The sequence below is a fragment of the Vipera ursinii genome (genome assembly GCF_947247035.1).
Source record: "Vipera ursinii genome assembly, chromosome: 2".
NCBI lineage: Eukaryota > Metazoa > Chordata > Lepidosauria > Squamata > Viperidae > Vipera > Vipera ursinii.
Window position 1 is genome coordinate 56,522,118 of NC_139513.1, and position 22,151 is coordinate 56,544,268.

At 38.8% G+C, this 22,151-nt stretch overlaps 1 protein-coding gene across 1 annotated transcript in view; it reads left to right on the plus strand.

The window, feature by feature from the left end:
- DENND6A (DENN domain containing 6A) overlaps positions 1 to 22,151 on the plus strand; it is a 34,889-nt gene that overhangs the window by 4,606 nt on the left and 8,132 nt on the right. The window contains exons 4-12 of the mRNA XM_083351610.1: positions 1,424 to 1,536; positions 2,906 to 2,986; positions 4,023 to 4,128; positions 4,428 to 4,507; positions 5,503 to 5,565; positions 9,678 to 9,733; positions 11,597 to 11,719; positions 12,727 to 12,822; positions 21,481 to 21,575. Coding sequence (XP_083207736.1) covers positions 1,424 to 1,536; positions 2,906 to 2,986; positions 4,023 to 4,128; positions 4,428 to 4,507; positions 5,503 to 5,565; positions 9,678 to 9,733; positions 11,597 to 11,719; positions 12,727 to 12,822; positions 21,481 to 21,575 — 813 coding nt within the window. The remainder of the gene's footprint in view (positions 1 to 1,423; positions 1,537 to 2,905; positions 2,987 to 4,022; positions 4,129 to 4,427; positions 4,508 to 5,502; positions 5,566 to 9,677; positions 9,734 to 11,596; positions 11,720 to 12,726; positions 12,823 to 21,480; positions 21,576 to 22,151) is intronic.

The window sequence follows — 22,151 nt, forward strand, 5'->3', positions numbered from 1 at the left end:
TAATGAAGGTGACTTATATTTTTTTATATTAAGGGTTTTAGTGAAAGGATTTTTTTTTATCAGCTTGATGCTGAAGGAAGAGAAAAGCTTGTTTTTACCTTGTCTTTTAAAATTTACAGGGTTAGAATTTTATATAAATGGGGGGTTCTTATATATGGAAATCTGTGCAGCTATAAGAAGTGTAAACCTTTTGTAGTATGAATCTTGGTAACTATGAATTTACATTGTGAGATTTTGGGTGGAATATATTCATTTTTCTTATAGCATTTAGAATATCAAAAAAATACCTTGATATTTTTTGAAAGTTCCATCTGGTGAAGTGCGTATGGATTTCCAGTTTCATCTGATTTGAGATGAAGTTAAAATCACATTAAAGTTAAAATAGTGTTTTCTACAAAGTGCTGCCCTGAAAGTTTTTGATGCAAAGCTTTAATCTGCAATTATTTTAATTGGCGACTCACATTCAGTAGATATTGCAGGTTCTTCTTAGATCATCTAGGCCACGGGTGTTAAACTCGCTGCATCACGTGACGTGTCACGATGTATCACAACTTTTTTTGCATTGCTGGAGCTGGGATGGGCGCGGCCTCTGCATGACGGAACTGGCCCATGGGCTGGCAGTTTGACACCCCTGATCTAGGCAGAAGGAAATGAGCATCACAGTTCCACATCAGTAGTAGGCAGGACAATGGGGTTTCCTTTAGATGGAGTAATACCGCTTTCTAAGGGCTTTCTGTCCTTTTGGAGATAGTTAGCATCTAAAGGAGACCCAAGTAAACCAGTGAAAAGAGGCAAATTATTCTCATTTTAATGCCTGAAAGACAGTAATCATTGCCAGGAGAATATAAGTATGCACATGTGACCACTTTAGAGTGCAAAGTGGTCACATGTGCATACCTATATTCTCTTGGTAGCAGGGGTATCCACAGAGTATGTTTTTTTAATGTGAATTGCACCTAAAAACAAGAAAAGCTTTGAGCACACCATCTTGACATCTTTTTATTATAATATGGCAGAGATTTTTACTTATTGGCAGAGAAAGAGGTACAATTTGCAGCAACCATAGTATTATTCAGTGGACACCCCTTATTGGCAGAGAAAAAGAGGTATAATTTTCTGCAACAATAGTATTTGTGTTTACCATTCAACAAGAGAAGACAACATCATACTTGGACTTTGTCAAGTAGAAAGTCTTCCAGGAGAAAACACCACGTCTGCTTCTTTACCCTTTTCTCAATGTAAAACATATTAGGTTTGATTTCTGCACATGGAGTTACCTAAAACTGTGCTTGGCATTTAGGGAGCATTTTAAAAACTTACAAATATTTGTTAGAAGCACTTGCTAGTTACATATATTCTTTTAAAATATTACCCACTCAGTATAGTCCTTTGCTGTTTTTCTCCTCTTTCCTTTTTGGCTTAGGTTGCCTTGGAAACACACAATTTTCTTTTAGGTTTCGGCAGTCTTCTAGCAGAGAGCTTTCGTGGCACTGTTTGCTGGATCAGTTGGACAGAGATCTACCAATTTATTTGAAGGTTGGGAAAGTAGAATGTTTTATCTTGTCCAGGCATCAAGGTGTCTTTCTAATTCTAATTATTGTGGTGGTATTTAATGGTGGAATTGTAAGTTTTGTACCTGATAAGACATTGTTTAGTGTACTGCTGCATTGCCCTGTATTGTGTGGCCAATAACTTTCATATTGTTTTAATGATGAACATATTAATTATCCTTTCTGCTGAAATAGTAATAATTAAAGCTGCTTTAATTGTGTTTATAATTGGGTGGTTTTTTGGGGGGAACCTAATTATAATGCTATTGTATTCAGCTGTTTTAGACTTCAGGAACCCCTTTGTCCCTGAATCTTGAGAGGATTCTGGGAATTATTGAACTCCACTTAATCTCAGGACATACCCAACCCGTTCAGGGGCTGGCAAATTGTAATGGGTAAAAGTTCAAAACACTTCTGTTTACTATTTTATAACTACCAGAAATTACATATTAAAATTTTAGTACTGCATAGTATTCTTCAACATTACATACAATTATGTAATTCACAATTATGTAAAGCTGATAAAGAATTGTGGTCCAAAGCACCTATAGTGTAATTTAAATTGGGGTGGGGGGGAATCATTGTTTTTCCTTCATGGAGACTTATCATAAGTGACATAATATTGTCACAGATTGCAGATAATCTGTGCAACAATTCTTGTTCCTCTTCTGTAAATATTAAAAATGTTAGAAACAAGTATATAAAATACAAGTAGCTCTTTAATTTTTGGCCACTTGCTTAGCAGCTGTTCAAACTTATAATGGACTACCCCTAAAGATGCTTACAACCTGGTTGCAAAGTTCCAAGACACATTTCGGCCCGTGACAAATCAGCCTGCATTTTTGGCCATTTGCAATGTCCCATCGTTCTGTGACAGATTTACAATTTGGTTTTTGCCCAAAGCCAATGTTTAATTCCAGTTTTCAGCAAAAATACCCTATAGCCAACAATGCATTTGCTTAATGACTGTGGCATTCACTTAACAACCATGGATTCACTTGATGAATTCACTTAACGACTACTGAAAAAAGTGACCTGGTTTATGACTGTCATGAATTATGACTGTAATGGGCAGGCTTCATTATGGTCATAAGTTGAGGATTACATATGTAGGTTAATTGTGTAATGAATGTTGTGTAATTGTAGTAATGTTAGCTCCTGTAGGTTCTTAATTTTCATAGGCTTGATCTAGAATGTGTTAAAAAGTTTACAGTGACATCATGTCTGAAAATGTAAATTATCCTGAATAATCCTCTTGTGATTTTAATAAAAGTTCCTTAAAGAACACCTGCTAAGTACACAGCATTACTCAGAAAGTATTCAGTGTTTTGGAATGTTTTCTTTTTCTTTTACAGAGGGATCCTGCATATTTTTATGGATATGTGTATTTTAGACAAGTACAAGACAAAACATTAAAGCGAGGTTACTTTCAAAAGGTAATTTGGTTTTAGCTAAATTGTTCATGGTTGTCTTCTAAATATACTCAAGAAAAAAAAATAAGCTCCATTTAAATCAGTGGAAATTTTTGCCTAGAATATATTTAAGATTGAGGAGTTAATATTCACTCCCCAATTGTAAACACTGGCTAATCTGAAAGGCCAGAATACATAAATCACAATGCTATTTGCAGTACATATTTGGGTCTTAGCAAATGAAATTAGGTATATGTAAGCAAAATAAGTGAGACCTTGTTTGGTGTAGATTAGAAACTGGGAGACCATGAGTTCTAGTCCTGCTTAGGCACAAAGCCATCTGAGTGATCTTGGGCCAGTCCACCTCTATCAGCTCTGAGAAACGGGTAAGGGCAAAGCAGTTCTGAAATATTGCTAGGACAACTGTAAGGATACTGACTCAAGGCATTCAAAAACACAACAAACTGATTGCCTTACCTTATCCATTGTCCTGTTCTACATTTGTCATTATTTTCATATATGAAGCTGACTTTATCAGAAAACTCATGGACATTAGCTGTGCTGAATGCAGTCCATGGTTACCCAAATGAAATAAAGAATATTTTAAAATGTATTCGTTTAAAAAATTGTTGAACACCTGTGAGATCGCTTAATTTTAGTGTTCCCACCGAATCACATTGGAACATGTTGATCTAATTAGCTTATAAAATCTGCTTATGAATATAGCACCCCCTAGAAGTAAATATATACAGGCAGTCCTCAGGTTGTGTCCATTCGTTCAGCAACTGTTCAGAGTTCCGATGGCACTGAATGAGGGAGACTGGTCCTCAAAGTTCCAGCCATTGTACTATACCTATAGTCACTTATTTATGACCTGGGAACTCAGTTTGTGACTATAATGTCATAGTGAGCCACAGCCAGAATCACAGTTTCTGACATTTTTCCTGTTGGCTTCGCACAAGCAAAATATCTGAATTTAGTGAGGAATTAATATGATGCTTATTATAAATTACAGTGGTTTTAGAAGAATTAATCATAAATTATTTTGCTTCTCTTTTAGTCTTTAGTTTTGATTAGCAAGCTGCCTTATATTCACTTATTTAACACTGTGCTTGGACAAATTGCACCTGAATATTTCGAGAAAAATGAACCCTTCTTGGAAGCAGGTTGGTAATGTTGATGGTTTGCTGATATTGTATATTTTCAAAAAGCATATCAATTACAATTTTTCACCAGTCTATAATTTGTGAATTGTAGTGGAAGAACATTGACTTTGATTTCAAAATTGCTATTTCTGACATACTAGTGAGGATGCTGTTGCCAGTTTATCAGCTAATCCAGATCATCTGATAACTATCACATGAACTTGATTAGATTTAATTTAGTAAATCTATTCACAAATGTTAGGGACCATTGTTAATAAAGTCTTTTCTATACAAATCTGATTACTTCTCCTTTGCTTTAGCTTGTAATGATATTGATCGATGGCCACTGCCAGTCCCAGGGAAAACACTCTATTTGCCTATTATGGGCATTGTAATTAAGGTAATTTTAAATTTCTTCCATTCTTGTTTGTCGCTTGAATTCAGCCAACTATATCTGTTTTTATATATAATACGTTTATTATGTATAACAGTATCATTTTTAAAGCCTTAGTCCTATAAATGTATATTTATTTCATACTTGCACAAGTAAAAGGAAAAGAGTACCTAAAGGAGAACCTGGTATAGGTAAAATCCTAAAGGAACAGTGTGTTTCTAAATATGTTTTTCAGTGTAGATCTGTCGTTTTAAAAGATGCACTTGTCTGCCTCTGTAGGATGTATGGGCTCTTTTAGTTGAGCACTATATTTAATTGGTTACTGTGGGAGGGATGTAAGCATGCATGTCATTTCTTAATGAACTCTGCAATGGCATTTGATATTGTTAGTGATTATTCAGTTGATCTTTGTGTGAGACTTTGATGAACTTAGTTAAGCAGAGCATTTACCCGTCTTCGGCAACTTAAATAGTTTTTTTAATTGGTACTGCTAGACTTTGATTTTTAATTGACTCCTAGCTTGTCGATCAGATGGTCGGCAGTTTGGCGGGTCAAATCCCTAGTGCCGCATAACAGAGTGAGCGCCTGTTACTCGTCCCAGCTTCTGCCAACCTAGCAGTTCGAAAGCACGTAAAAAAAATGCAAGTAGAAAAATAGGGACCGCTCCGGTGGGAAGGTAACAGCGTTCCGTGCGCCTTTGGCGTCTAGTCATGCCGGCCACATGACCACGGAGACGTCCTCGGACAAGCGCTGGCTCTTCGGCTTTGAAACGGAGATGAGCACTGGCCCCTAGAGTCAGAAATGACTAGCACGCATGTGCGGGGGAACCTTTACCTTTACCTTTAGTTCACATTCACACACACAGAGGAAACTTTAGAGTAGTATATTTTCACAGGTGTAAATCTAGCAAAGTATTGCTTTCTTGAACAATGTCTTAAAGCTTAAAGCTAATTAAAGTTAACATTTTGGGTGAATGAAGAATACATATTTTTTCCCCTAAGGTGCGGATTCCTACCTGTCGTGACAAGCCTGGAACAACTCAAGTATTACAGTTGACACATCAGGTAGTTCACTAGCAGAATAGTACTCCCTCAATACAAAGATCTAACTTCAAACACTTCATTTCCTAGCACCTTAGTCCCAGGTTCTGCAGTATAATTTTTTTAATGAAGAGAAGGTTGAGGGGTGTCATGATAGTAGTGTTCCAATATCTCAGGGGTTGCCACAAAGAAGAGGGAGTCAATCTGTTCTCCAAAGCAACTGAAGTCAGGACAAGAAGCAACGGATGGAAACTAATCAAGGAGAGAAGCAACCTAGAACTAATTTCCTATAGAACTAGAGAACTAATTTCTTGACCGTTAGAACAATTAATCAGTGGAACCACCTGCCTCCAGAAGTTGTGAATGCTCCAACATTGGAAGAAGAGACTGGACAACCATTTGTCTGAAATGGTATAGGGCAGACATGTCAAACACAAGGCCCGGGGGCCGGATCCGGCCCACGAAGTGGTTTCATGCAGCCCGCAAAGCCATCCTGGAAACAGTGAGGTAATGGCCCCCACTGCCTTGGCCCTAGCCCAGAGACCCTCCTTCTGCCAGAGACCCTCAGATCTGTCCCACTCCTGCCCAGGCCCCCATAGGCACCCTTGATGCGAACAATGTAGAGTTGGCCACACCCGCCCAGTAGGCCATACGCACTCTGGCCACGCCCACCCAGTAGGCCACACCCACCCTGTCCATACCCACTCGCCCCCCTGAGGGCAACCGCAATGCTGATGCGGCCCTCAATGAAATTGAGTTTGACACCCCTGGTATAGGGTTTCCTGCCTTAGCAGGAGGTTGGACTAGAAGACCTCCAAGGTTCCTTTCGTTGTTGTTGTTAAATGTGACAAAAATTAAAATATTTTTAAAATTTAAATTTGAATTGTTAAATTGTCCTGTGGCAAGATGGCTGTAGTGAGTTGGCTGCAGCAAGTTGGCTGTGGCGAGTTGTCCCACTCCGTCAGATTTGGTAAACAAGAGCTATTCAGCCTCAAAGGAAGACGAAGGAAGAAAGGGTTGGCTATTAAGGAGTCCTCCTGTAAATGGATCCTACTGTGCAAACATTTCACATTTTAAAAGTTATTTAATGGAATTTTGATAATTTAAATATTGAGGAGATTTTATCATTCCAGAGAATACTTTCACTTTGATAAATCTTGTGGATATCATTTATTTTCAGCCCATCCCTTTAAAAGATCATCCTGCCTTTAAGAAAAATAATGTGTGTGTGTGGGACTCCTACTTCTTCAGCTTACTGCACATTGTTTTCCTCAACCCCAAAAGGGTTGGAAAAAAATGTGATGCCTTTAGAACAATTCATAATCCTGTAACACTCTGACCTACAAGGTGATCAGAGCTGCTTAATAGAGAAAGATTCTGGTTAAACAGATAACACTGTAAGAGGATGGGCGTGGAAGTGAAAACTCTTTTCCTTTCCTTTGATAGACCAAGAAGGGCCCATTTTAGAGAAGAGAAACACACTTTAAAAGCTACGCAGTTTCAAAAAGGGAGCTTGCTGGACTGGCAGGAGAGGTGGGGCTGGATTTCAAAGTCTTAGAAGCGGAAAAAAGAAAAGTTAAAGAGGAGAAAAAGAGACATATAAACACAAGAAGCAAGCCCAATGTTGCTGTGGAAATGAGGAACCTGCAGCCAGCAGCATGTGAAAGCCTGTGATTGGGGGTGGGGTGGGGTGAAGGCCTTGGTAGCTGGAGTGGAAATTCCAGAGACAGTTGCCTGCAGCAGACTCAGCCGAAGGGTAGGAGAAGAAGAGTCCAATTGGGTGATGCCAAGAGAAGTCCAAGTGGAGTAAATTCCCTGGAGACCACAGCACAAACAGAAAGTTTAAGCCTTAAATGACTTAAGCTAGAAAAGCAAGGAGAATTGGTTAGTTTTCCCTCACCCTCCCTACTCTCCTCCCCCCCCCTTTTTTTAAATGGTAAGATAGAGGGGATACAGGAGGCAGCCTTGAAGGCTGGGCTGACTGAAGTGCAGCTGCAGTCTGTTAAGAGTCACCAGAAAACAAGCAGAGCAGCAGCTGCCCCCCACACCCCCTCTCGTAGGAGGAGGCAGCAAAGCATAATTGAGTGCAGCAGTGAAGGAAGGTCAAGAAAAGATTCTGAGAGAAGCCTTGGGTGGAAGCAGCAGAAGCCAGGAAGTGTGATTAGACTAGCAACAACCAAGGGGCAAGAAAGGATTGAACCAGACTTAACCAAAGGGGTCAAGACAACCTATAGTCACAGGATAGGACAGTGACAGGTAGCTTTCTTTTTTAATAAAAATATGACAAAGTATATCAATTTTATGTATTGGTTGTTTAATCAGGACAGCTCATTGATAGAACTTAGATGAAGCTCAGATCACCTTTTGATTAGAGTATTGCAGGATTACAATTATTGCAGGACAGAGAGGACTGCTGGTTTGAAAGAGTGGTCAAAGAGGCCATCTATGTCAAAATTGAACAGCCCTCTCAACAGAGGGGGAGTGATCTGACATCATCTTATCTCCAGTCTACAACACAGTCATTTCAGCACTTCCAAGAAGGCTCCACACCCATCTGCACTATTCAGGTGACCCTGAAGACACAGATGAGCCTCCAGGTAGCTTTAGCGGCTCACTAAAAGAATGCGAATGAACAGCTGTCTGCTAGGTATATAAATCCTTCCGTTTCCCCCCCCCCCCCCATCCAGTCAGAGCTGAAGAAGCTTCTTGGGTGGGAAGCAAAACGTCTTCAAAGAAAAACAAGAAAGTCTAGTTGCCTCATGAAAAAGCACCTTCGGGATAACTATGACCTGCATGATAGAATCTCCATAGACATGCAGGATTACAAATGCTATAAAGGGCTCTTAAACTGTCTTTTCATAGAATCAAGGAGATGGGGGTGTTCTAGTCCAAACTCTTGATCACTGCAAAAATCCTCATATTCTGAATAAAAGGCTATCTGATATATTCTTGAAAAGCTCCAATGATGGAGCACCTGCAACTTCAAGAGACAGGCTGTTTGATTGCTTAGTAGCTCTCACAATTGGGAAATTCCTTAGTTTAAGTTTGGATCTCTCACTGTAATAGTTCCACCCATTGCTTCTTGTCCAGCTTTCATTGCAGCAAGCCCAGATTTGCCCATCTCAGCTGTTTGGACTTGAAAGGTGAGTTAAGGAGAGGATAATAAGCATAAAATTCCTCAAAGAGGCTTTACTAGTAGCTTTAGAGTTGTCTTCCCCTTGGGCACCTTTCTGATCTGTAAACTTCAACTCTGAATTTTTAACAAAAGCCATGCAGCTGAGGGAGGGTGCTGAAATATATTCATTAAAGGAAAGATTGAAATGGAATAAATCTAGTTCAGAAGCAGATATGTACTATAGACTCATGGTAGCTGCGGCTATATTGTGTGAAAGTTGTGTCCCTTCCTAGACTGAAAAGCCTTCTTGCTCAGTCACCCATGCTATCACCACCACCTGTTTGGACTCTTGCAATGTATTCTATTTGAAGCTTATAACATTCAGAAGCGATTCTGATCCAAAATACAGCCGCATGAATAATAATGGATGGTCCCAATTTTGCCCATGGAACATATCATGGTTTACCAATGGGCCAGTCTGTCTGCTGCTGTTTCTGTCCAGGTGATATGTTCTGGACGAGTTGGTACACTCCAGGTCCCAGCTATAAAGCAATGTCATCTTGTGGGACCCTGGACATGCATCCTCTCAGTACATGCTGAGGAACAGCATTCCTCTGAAGTCTGCATGGGTCTGATACTTTGACTTCTTATGGGTTAAAGGCATAAAAGCCTGGTTCTTTCAGCAACCCCTGGAATAGATGTAGTGATTGGTTCCCTGATGGCTGGTTGGGAGTAAGTTTGTTAGTTATCCTTCTCTGATACGTGCCATTTATTTTACTTTTGAGTTGATCTTTTTATTTTTACTAGTTGTGTGAATTCTATTGTGTAAAATGCCCAGGGTAATTTTGTGACGGGTGGTATACAGATTAAGAAATAAAGTAAGGCATATAATGAAGGGCACTTTATAGATTTATGCGATAAGCTTATTATAACAGATCATTATTGCAAAGATAGCGTGATACACTTTTTATTTTGCTGTTTGGTGCTACTCTGCTCACAAGGTTTTTGTCTTTTTTTTTAGGCAGATTCACAAATCTCCATTGCTTTGCCAACTGTCTGTGAAGTAGATCTCTTTAGGTAAAGATTAAAAAGCATCTTGGTTTAATTTCTTGAAGTTCACACATTACATCAAAGTTTCAGGAACTGGAAGCATGAATTGATTAATTAGCAAAGAGACTGAGATAAGATATCCTATGAAACACAGTTTTTAAATTTATGTTACATGCATCTTTGTATAATATGTAGCTGTTTACGTGCTCTCACAAGAAACAGTCCTGTCATTTTCCTATGTTTGTGGCTCTTTTGCTAGCATTGCCTATCTGGGCAGTAAAAGCAGATAGCTATTTCTTTTCCTTTCACTGTGGAGAGACAGCATTTTCATTACAGTCACTGCTGAAGAACTTTTAAAATTAAATAAACTTTAATCTTGCTTCTAATAGCAATGAGAAAGCATGAATCTTACTCATTCTTTGGATTAGTAGGGATTAAAGCTTTTCTACCATGTTTACTGTTTACTGTTTATTAAATTTGTATACCGCCCTTCTCCCGAAGGACTCAGGGCGGTTAACAGGGCATATATAAATAACAATACAAAAATTAAAAAGGAATTAAACAAATGCCCAATTAAAAGTTACAATAAGAATAAAACAAGGGAGTCAAGCTATTCTCCAAAGCACCTGAAAGCAGGACAAGAAGCAACGGATGGAAACTAGTCAAGGAGAGAAGCAACCTAGAACTAAGGAGAAACTTCCTGACAGAACAATTAACCAGTGGAACAACCTGCCTCCAGAGGTGGTGAATGCTCCAACACTGGAGGTTTTTAAGAAGAGACTGGACAGCCATTTGTCCGAAATTGTATAGGGTTTCCTGCCTGAGCAGGGGGTTGGACTAGATGACCTCCAAGGTCCCTTCCAACTTTATATATATTATTATTATTATTATCCCCATGAGGCCAGACCAGCTAATTCAAATAAGTGGGTCTTCAGCCCACGCCGGAAGGAGCGAAGGTCCGATGCCATCCGGAGCTCAACCGGCAGTTGGTTCCATAGAGATGAGGACAAATGTTGTAGAGATGAGGACAAAATTGAGGTGGGGAGGAGACGTATACCATGTCCATTTGTGCATTTGAGCTGTGGTGGCACAATGCAGGCTGCTTCTTCTGACTGCCAGCAGTTTGGCAGTTCAAGTCTCACCGGCCCAAGGTTGACTCAGCCTTCCATCCTTCCGAGATCGGTAAAATGAGGACCCAGATTGTTGGGGGCAATATGCTGACTGTAAACCGCTTAGAGGTGGATGTAAAGCACTGTGAAGCGGTATATAAGTCTAAGTGCGATTGCTATCTGCTTAAAGTTCTTGAGCCCAGTCCAGGAAAATTACGCATCCTTGTTTGATGCACAGTATAATCACTAATGTTAACATACTGTTACTGGAATTTGGTCAGATTTCTTTTTGTGTGAGATAAGTCTATAGAGGTTAGAGAGGAACTCTAACTGCTAATTAGAAAAGCAATTCCCCGCTAATTAGAAAAGCAATTCCTGTTGTTTCTTTGCTTCCTTTATGCAAATTGTTATTGTTGTATTTCAGAAAGTGTCTATGTTTGCAGTAAAAGAAATCAGAAAGTCATTTCTTGAGAATTTAACATTCTATGTGATCTCCCATTGCTAATGCTGCAATATGAGTGAATTCAGCTTTTATCTTGTCCTGATAGCTGGCTAAATGTAGGCACCTGGCAACTGTATGGTTTGAACCAAAAGTTCAAATCCCACTTTAGCTACACAGCTTTTCTACTTCTGTGTTTTCCAAGAAGCTTTAATAATTATTTTGCCCTAGAGTCTTGAGTGTGCAACCCAAGGTTATATTTCCATTGCAAATTTTGGTTCTGCTGTCTCTGCTATAACTAGGCAAGGAAAAAAAATATTTACTTTTGTGAATCTGTTTCAGATGTTTCTTGCCAGTGTTCTTTCACATCCAGATGCTGTGGGAACTAGTGTTGTTAGGGGAGCCATTAGTTGTCATGGCACCATCACCATCAGAATCTTCAGACACTGTCTTGGCACTTGTGAGGTAAACATATGGAGTATTTTAAAAAAGCTGTATGATGGGGCTCTTGGAGTGAATCAAATGGAAAGGGTGTAGCTGGATTAAAAGCCTTTAAGTTTTTATTTTAAAAAAAACAGAAGGAAAACTTGGATTGGATGTCCTAAGCCATAAAACTGGTTGCTTTTTCATGATTTATCATTGTGGATAACCCCAGTTAGTAATACTTTATTCCACAAACAACAATTAAACAGATCATCTCTTAATGTGATGTGTCCCTAAATATATAGGTAATTTTAGAAGCTGCAGGGGGGTTGCTGAGGGTAGTAAATGGGATAGCTTCCAGTTTAACCAGCTGAGTAATTAATGTTACATAATACTTGTTTTTGTGTTGATAATTTTTTTAAAAAATATTGAAATTAAATACTAATAGATGTTAATAAACAAAAGTTAACCTCAAAAAAAAGGTACCAGGCAATTGTGAGAAGGACAGGAGATTTTACCTGAATGCATCAACAGGTCACCATGGCTGTTTTCTTTCTTGTTATGTTATGCATCAAGGCAGCCTGATTTTTTTTAACTGTCCATACAGATGTACATTTTCACTTCATTGTAATCATCACAGTGTTTTTCTCAGGCAGTTTTTTTCACTTTTTACTTCACATATTATTAGACTTAAATACCACGCCATAGTGCTTAATAGCACTCTCTGAGCAGTTTACAATGTCAGCATATTACCCCCCAATAATCTGGGTCTCATTTTATTGACCCTGGAGGGATGGAAGGCTAAGTCAACCTTGAATGCGTCAGGATCAAATTCCTAGCAGTGGGCAGAGTTAGCCTACAATACTGCATTCTAACCACTACACCGCCATGGCTTCTTTAACCAATGGTGATGCACTTTGCATTTGTTCAGGATTTCAGTTATATATTGAAAGACAGTAGAAAATTGCTACATTTTGGAAGTTTTTATTGATTAATTAGCAAACATGTAATAAACTGAAACTTTTATCTCCTATATGTTCATTTCACAGCTGTATCTCACCTTTGAAGTACTACAGTGATTTTAGACCTTATTTTACAATACATGACAGTGAATTCAAAGACTATACCACTCGTACACAGACCCCGTAAGTAAATGTATGGTCATGTTAAACAGGTTGTTTGTTAGAGTAATTTTTCTAACATAATTTGGCTTGACAAAGTACCTTATGCCTTTCTACTCAAAAGTGTCTCACTGAATTTGGTGGTGGAATATTGATTGAAAAGATTTGGAAATTTTAACAGAGGCAGTTTTAACAGGAATATATTCTTCAGCTTGGCTTTCCATAATTAATTGAATTTAAATTGAGAATTGGAAAAAAAAACCATTGCTTGTTATGTTATTTTCCCATGTGGAAAAGAAATGTAAAATAATACGTTTTGTGGATTTTCTTTAAAATGTCATCTATTCAGAATGATTAAATATCCAAATATGGAAAACATATTTCTGTGCAAGTTATTTTTAGAAATTGTGTTGTGCTTGGAATGTTAATGACCCCATTAAACAAATGTAAAAGATGAAGCAACTTGTGGCTTAGCATATACTGTTATTTCAAACAGAGCTGACATCCCTCTATGAATATTTTGTTTTCGGGTCTACACTTCCTTGTGGTCTAATCTTTTTTTTTTTTTATTTAAAAAGTTTTACAATACATTTTGACTTTAATCCCCCCCTCCCCCACCCCTATCCCTCTCCCCCACTCCCCCCCCCCGACTTCCCAGAGCTAAATACAGGGCATAAAATCAAAAAACAAACATAAACACCCCTATATTATCAACAATAAACTATAAATTCTATCTCTCTCTAGCTCATATAAAATGAGTACAAACAATATTAATATTACAAATAAAGTAGAAAAGAAAAAGAGGAAAACAGAAAAAGATCTTTACTCAAAATAAATTGAGAAAAGAAAAAAAAAACTTTCACCTGCTATTTGCATTCTCCCACCTTTCTCTAATTTCCAAACAAATTCTCAGTTACGCACCAAAAGCGCTTATCTCTATTAATCTTAATAATCTCCAACCAAACTAAACTATAGTCAAAAATAGTTCTTGCATATATCACGCCAAATGTCTCACAGTTCCAAATCATCCTTAAGTTCAAATAAAAGTTCAAATAAAAAGAGTATATATAAAAAAAAAAATTAGGCAATCTCTAAGACAACTTGTTGTTAATTAGGAGTTTACATACCCACTCTTAGTTCAACACATACTTTAAGTCCATAACCCTAATATACTTTTCTAGCAAGCAAATAACATCAATCTTAAATTGTATAAAATATTAAAAAAAAGAAAAAAAAACTTTCTTTCTCCTCTATAATAATTTTACTCCATTGACATTCTAATCTAAAAATTTAATCAGCAATCTTAACGCCCCAAAACTTTTGGAGCACCTCTGTCATGACCCCCAAAACTTCTTTAGACCGCTCTCCTCCTACATCTTCATTGTAAGCACACTTTGAAGATTCCATAACTTTCCGCTGGTCTTGCTCTTGCTCTCGTCTCGCTCTTCTTAGGGCGGCACGCGTCATCTTCTGGCCTCCTGCAGCAACCGATGAGACTGTAGCTTGATCCCCTCCAACACCATTGTCCACTGTCTGTCTATCTGCAACATCTTGAAACTTTCCCACACCGTATCCTTTTGCAGCTTCCAAAAATGATAGGGGGGTTGCTTTTAACACATTACTATAAAAATCACGTGCCTGAGCCACAGTAACCAAACGATGTCTTTTACCTTCGTGCGTTGTCACCAACCCAACTGGAATCTCCCATCTGAACTTAATATCACGTTTCTTAAGTTCCTGTACTAGAAATGCGAAATCTTTCCTTCTCCTTAAGATCTTCGGAGGAATCTCTTTTAAAACCAAAACTTCTTGCTCAGCCACTACCAAATTAGTATCATAAGCAGCTTGAATGACTTCATCTCTAATTACTCTCTTTGTAAAATAGACCACCACATCTCTGGGTAACTTCCTCTGTCTTGCAATCCATGAATTTACACGAAAAACTTTGTCCATATTTCCCTCAATTTCAGATGCTGACTGGCCCAGTACCCCTTCCAGAGCCTCAGAAATCAGCTGCTTTAGATCTTCTTTACCATTCTCCTTTAAACCCCTAATTCTAATAGCATTCTGCATCTGATTATACTGAACAAGGCTCAATTCTTCGTCCATTTTATCCCTTATATTTTCATTTTCTAATACCTTTGCTTCTAATATAGAGTTCTTTTGACTGAGATCCTCCACTTTTATATCCAGCTGTAGCACACATTCAGCTACGGATTCAACCATAGACAAAATGTCCACCCTCATTGCTCTCAGCTTCTCTTCCATCTTCTTCTCCAATTTCTCCATTTTCTCCTCCATTTTCTTCTCCAATTTCTCCTCCAGCTTTTTCAACTTTTCATCCATCATATCAGACATCAGTTGTGCGTGCTTTCCAAGAGCATCTTGTAAATCCTTAAGCGTCAATACCGGGGGAGATGCAGGAGGAAGCAAAGCTTGCAGTGAGGTCTCTTGCACCAGGGAAGACCCCGCATTCCGAAGAGCTTTAGAAGTTTTAGCCGCCATCTTCCCCCACTTTCACTTATTACGCACTTTCACTTTAAAGCTATAAAATCTATTGAGCTAGAGAGTAAAGATAAAGAGTCCACTTCACCTTGACCTCCTGTACCGCTCTGCCTGCATCTTGATAATCAAAAGTATTTCCTTTTGGCAGGGGTGGTTGTTAACGCCTGGCTCTGCTCCAAGAATCCCAGAGCAGAGGCGCTGCGCAGCTCGGAGCAACCCAGGCTTCGGGGGGGGCTCATCTTTCAGCCGCCCTAGCTCTCAGCTCAGGCGGCCCCAGAGAGCTCAACCCCTACCTGGGGCCTCACCCCCTCCTCTTCTCCCAAGGAGGGGGCTTCAAATCCATCTAAACAGCTGATTGGCGCTGTTTACGATGGAAAAACACAGCTGCGGAGCGGGCAGCCCGAAAACGGCTGTCTTTCGACGTCGCGTCGCCACCGGAAGTCCCCTTGTGGTCTAATCTTAAGCAACATTTCCAGTTGTCACATCTGCAGTTTTTCACCACCAATACATTCAAAGGATTATTCTGCTTGTGTGTGAATTTACTAGAACGGTTGATTGAAAGACTTTATGGTGATAAATTGAGAGGGAGATGAAATCATGTCTAAACTGAGTAAAATAAAGTTAAGCCCATCAAAATATAAAGTAATGTTCATTTTAACAGCTGCTCTAGAATGCCCTGTATTTTTAAGCAACTGTGGGAGGATTCTTGAGTTTAACTTAGCACTGAATCTCATATTCTTTTTCATTTTTAGTCCCTCCCCAAGACTGGTATAAGTTTGCATTTATTCCCAGTTGTTGCATTGATACTGTGCTTTTTTCTGGATATTGAAAGAGCATTGCAGCAGGTTTATGATTAGTAATTTGATTTTGGTATTTTGTTGTAATATCATCATTAGTTTTAAATCAACATGAAGGAGCAATGACCAGCCCCAACTGCCTCCTAATTTGTTGGTAAAACAACTGGATGTATACTACAAGGAGCCTTCAAATGAATGCAGAAATTTCCTTGTGAACTGAATCATCCACACTCAGAATTTCAGTTCAGAAGAAAGAAATCATGAATAGAGTTAGTGGAAGCAATTGACTTTTAAGCAGGGAGATCAGTTTTTTTACTTACGTCACCCAGTGCTTTTTTTTCTAAAAAAAAAAAAAGTGCCGGAACTCTCATCTTGGCAGGCGCAGGAGGCGGGGGGGGCGGCACTGCTGTGGTCACGAGAGCGAGGGGTGTTGGTGGCGGGCTGCCCCCCCGGGCCGGAGCCATTGCGGCTGGTGCTGGGAGCAGCGGGGCCCGCTCTATATGGCGGGGCTGCGCGGAGCAGGCAGTGGAGGTGGGGTGGGCCAGGCGATGCAGGTCAGCCACTTAGGCACGCAGGGCAAGGCGACAGTGGCACAGGTCCAGCACCAGGTAGGCCACCAGCCTGGCTGACACGGGTGAGCACAAGGAAGGAGTGCACATGGACTCCACAGAACCCACCTCCCACTCCTTGTTCTCACCTAGTTGAGATGGTGTAGTTGGGCAGCAGGGAGGGATGCAAAGTTCCTGCCAACTCGCCTTTGCTGCAGACAACTTGCCAGTGCAACGTTTGCTGGCCAGGTCTTTTGGCACGATCAGCAGCAATTCCTATTGGCTTTTGAAAGCCAATAGAGGGAGTAGCATAGCTTGTGCAAAAGCTTTTTTGTGTGTGTGCAAAAAAGGGTGCCGGAACGCCATTCTGAGCGTTCTATGAGGAAAAAAAGCCCTGCTTTTATGTTTTATGATTTTAAAAATATTGTGAGTTGCCCCAAACCTCGCCATGTGGATTGCATACAAATATACAGGGCTTTTCTTCTCATTGAACGCTCAGAACGGAGTTCCGGCACCTTTTTTGGATGGAACCTTGTACGGTAGGCAAGGCGGGTTGTATAACGTGTGAGTTCCGGCACCTTTTTCTTTTACAAAAAAAGCACTGCAAATATATAATCGGTAAATAAAGGTAGAACATATGTTAAATATACATCAAATGATAATATGCTTCCCTACAAAGTCAATTCTTGCTCATTGACAGACCAAGGAGTTAACTCGGAAAGGCAAGAGGAAAATCTAGAAGAGGTCTGTGCAACTTGTAGAAGGGAAAGGCCCACACTGATAAATAAAAAATCTTTGTGGTCTGCAAAGGAATGCTGGTGGGCTAATCAATGATTTGGCATCTACAGTGTTGGAGTTTGTGGTCATGATAAGCCATGGAGGAACTAGGCAACATGACTTTCAGAGCAGTGGTGGTGATTTTATTACTTTTTTTAAAAAAAAAAGTCTGTGCTCTGTACAAGGCTGCTTGGTAAGCTGCATGTACAGGCCTGGTCTAGAATTTATTTTGGAGCATTTAACTATCTAGAGCAGGCATGTCAAACTCATTTTGTTTGAAGCAACTTCTTATAAAAGAATTGCCATTAATTTGTTTTAATAAAATAATTTAAATCAATTTTTCACTTGATTTCAAATTAAATGTATTATATTGGTTGACAATGAGATTTTTTTTTAGTACAATTGCCAAATGCAATAAACTAGTTTTAGGTATATGTGTGCACTAATTATTTCAACACCAATACATTTTAACAACATATTCTATTTGTAAATGAATGCAAATGCAAATTATACAATTTTTTTGTGCAAAAATAAAAATAAAAGATTTAAGAGATTTAGTTATCCTTAGATAAGAAATAATTCCATCATCCAAAACTTTGTTATACTTATTTAACGAACAGATGCTTTGGGATTAAAAAAAAAGACTGACTACATTTGATTTATTTATTTTTTATTTTATTTTAATTCCATTTATATCCCGCCCTTCTCCGAAGACTCAGGGCGGCTTACAAGCTTAGCAGTATCACCATGGCATTAAAACAAAATTAAAACAAAATTCGAACAGTGTATGAAAAATAAAGTTTCCCTAAACATCTGCTGGCTATATCTATACATTTTCCTTTAGCACTCTATTGCCTTCTTTTTAGCCTTTTTTTCAACTTCCCAGCTTAAAAAAGGTAAGGCACCGGGAGCTGAAAGTTACAGAGACTGTTTAAGCAGGTTGCTAAGCAACCTGTTCACACTCAGCCCTTCTTACCCTCCCACTTTTAAATTAGCCTGTATGGATCACATTTCCTTCGATTTGAGCCATCTGAAGGCCTGTCGCTGCGATGCATTCTGCTGCTCTGCTACCTGGCTGCCTGAGGAGAATTTGGCTCTCTGGAACAGTTTCCTTCAGCATGCGTGTGTGTGTGTGTGTGTGTGTGTGTGTACGCGCGCAAAAAGTGCTGGAACGCCGTTCTGAGCGTTCTATGGGGAAAAAAGCCCTGGATATATCACATATAATTGAAGATTGTAATTAGTTGCGTGTGCATGTTCAGCAAGTGTGATGTATTTGTGCTGGCACTTCTAGGCCTCTTTCCAACCACATCCAGAAAAATTTGTAACAAACATTGGAATTCTTAAGGCCATGTTTGGTATTTCCCAGCAATCTGTTACTGGAAGGAAAAAGCAATCCCTGCTGCGTTACAGATCCCAGAGAAGCATTTGCATGTATGCAGGTATCCTTAGGGTGCCATAGTTATGGATGAGAAATATTGGTTGCAAAGTTGGCATTTCTGGATGTAATATAGATATTTTGGACTTATTTTTGTTTCTTTGCATGTTTGATATTTTTAAAAAGGCATATGCTACTGACTACGCTTATGCATATATGTAACATCTTTTGCTAGGGTGCATGACCACTGCTTTTCCAGAATGTGAAAAGTGAAAGATTGTGACTAAACAAAATTTTAATGTACAGATAATACCACCAGAAATTATTTTAGCCTTTTTAATAAATGTTGTTATTGATGTTAAGCTCACCATGGAAAACGTCATATATTGTTAGGTACATACTAGGTTAATTATTTAAAGACTGAAGTGCAATTTAACTAGATTCGAAATAATCTATTTTTCAAAACACACAACAGTCCAAATAGGAAAAGTAAAGCCCAAATTTAAGAATATTTTATTCTTAAGAATTGTTTAATTTAAAGTGGTTTAGTTGTAATAGATGGTTAGATTCAAAATAGTTTTCAAGAGTATGTACATTGAGAAAAAATTTTTCTCATTTCTTTCCTGTTACCTTTATTGATTTCATTGCAGAGATGTTAACATAGGAAATAGATTATTTTGTTATCTAATTTTACCTTCCAAAAGACAGAAGCAGATGAAAAATGTGAGGTTCTTTCCTGCTGGCTTTTTTAATTATCTGTTTTAGATTCTAAAAGTTTAGTTCCTAAAGAAGTAACCCTGTAAATAATTTTAATGTCCTTCTCTAGTGCAGGCTCTTTTATGACTCAAGGACTTCACAACTCCCAGACTTCCTGAGCCAGCATGGCTCAGCTTGGAAACCTCTCCCTTTCCCGTCAGCATGGCTGGCTCAGGATTTCTGGGCGTTGAAGTCCACGAGTCATAAAAAAGGGCCAAGATTGCCTAGCCCTGCAATAGGCTTTCAGAGGGAGCTTTTTTTTTTTTTTTTTTTTTTGCAAAAAAGGTGCCGGAACGCTGTTCTGAGCGTTCTACGAGAAAAAAAGCCCTGACGTCACCAATCAAATTTATGAGGGATGGGAAGGCTGGCTCACCACTCCTTACAACATGTTGGATCAAACACTTAAAAAATAACATGTAAAGCATTATTACTGTTTTGCAGAATTCCAGTTCAGCAGGTTGATATATGCATTTCATTTATCTCATTTTAAAATTAAATTGGTGAAATTTTAGCCAAGTCAATGATTTTATCAAGTATGATAAGTTACTACATTGGTTTTTCCTTTTCTCATGATACAGGTTTAGTTTAGTTATTTTTATCATAATCCTTTGTTAAAATCACTTTAGCTTGCATTATTTTACTTAGATTTTCTACATTTTTAAAATAATCCCCATTTCTTTTTATTTCCAATCTCATTAGCTCTTTTGCTTTACAATTGTTTGGTTCTTATAATGTCGACTATATTTGTATGATGTTAGCATCAATTTCTAGAGATGCATGCATGGTTAACTAAAATAAACAATTAGATCTGCAAAACCTAGATGTATAACTATCAAGCTCTGCCAGCTGAGCATAAATCATCATACATCTGAAGAAAGCACTCTAGGTCTAGGACGTGGAATGTACTGAGATGTGGCAAGTTCTCACTTAGCATTCAGTCACGACTGAAGGGCCTGAGCATGGAAACAGGATCTTCCAGATCTTGTGAAGGCATCTAATTCTCTGGGGAACTCTTATGTTCCTCAGTTTTAATGGGGACAGTTTTGCTTAAGCTGTGAACCATAATGTCCCCAGACAGAAAAGAGCGGAACTAAGTTGGGTAATAATAGACAATAAGAATATGTCATTTCTTGTTGAGGATTAGAGGCGGAAAAGGACACACATTCTTTTCAGTTGGGGGGGGATAAAGGAAAAGGCTGGGTACCTTTGTTTTCTTGTGTGCTGCTTGTGCACTTTCAGGAATGGAAAGGGGCTCACATATCTGTGCCTTCCCAATCCACTGTGGTTTATAAACTGTTAGATGTGGCTTGGTGTGTAGTGTGAGCTCAACCTATTGTATCTGATTGAACAAACACTGATGAAGCAAATCATGGCTTTAGACAATATGTTCATCTACTATTCATATTTACGAGGGCTTTCATCCTCCGGCACCTACAAGCAAGTCTGTTCCCCCCCCCCCAAAACACACTTTTCTCTTCAAATTTCAGCTAACAAAATTGGCTGAGGAAGCTGTTACTGTTTTGAGGGGTAAAGCTTTGGCAGATCCCCTTTATGGGAGATCTATGAACTTGAACATGTCTCACTAAGAGAAATTGGGAAATGCTTTTTTTTTTCTAATTTGTTCATAAGTGCAGATTGGCTTAAAAAAACAGCATGTAGGAAGCACAGCAAGTTGGAGGGGAATTTGCAAAATTACAGTCCTTTCTGTGAACAGCAGCTTCTGTCATTGGTGCTGAATCGAAATTCTTTCTTATGAATGTACAATGTGAGCCCTTTTGTTCGGCAAAGAGCTACATTGGATCTGAGCTTAATGTAAAATGTGCTGCATATTTTCTGGTTATGTGTTTTCCAACATGCTTCCCCTCTGGAGCTTAGCAGATTTCCACCTCTTACTGGTCTCATTTAAGCATCTTGTGTATTACAGGCCTTCTGTCATATTAGGAGTGACAAATCCATTTTTTGCTAAAACACTTCAGCATTGGCCACACATCATTCGAATAGGAGATATCAAAGTCTCAGGTAAAGTATTTAAATTGATTGGTGATTTCTTTTTTTTGAGATGTACAGAAAGTTAAACCTATATTCTTCCTTCCGTGTGGTTAAATGTTGATAAAATATGTGTGGAACATGCATGGCACCTATACTTTGCATGAGTCACTGCATGTTGTATCAGTTGCAGTTTTTTGCTATTTTTCAAGGGTAGCCCAATATAAAGTGTGTTGCCTTGTCAAGGTGGTGAGAATAACAATGTTAAATGCAACTGATATGTTGCATGTACAAATGGTTAGAGCTTTGATCATGCTGATGTCACCACCATCTTGCCTCTTTGGTCATAGTGTGAAACCTGATGTGGGCCAACATGTTGACCCTCTCAAAAGGTCTATCAAAATAGTGAGTCTTTTCCACCACAGTTAATTTTTTCCTTATCCTGGGGAGCCGGATGGTTAATAACTATGTGTCACATTTCCCACCTATGGGCTTTTCAAGTGACTCTGAGGCATTGTTTACCTTAAAAGTCCTTTATTAGCCTAATACACCGGCAAATGCTTGCTCAAAGGAATCTGGAATCTGAGACTTTATCTGGGAAATTGTCAG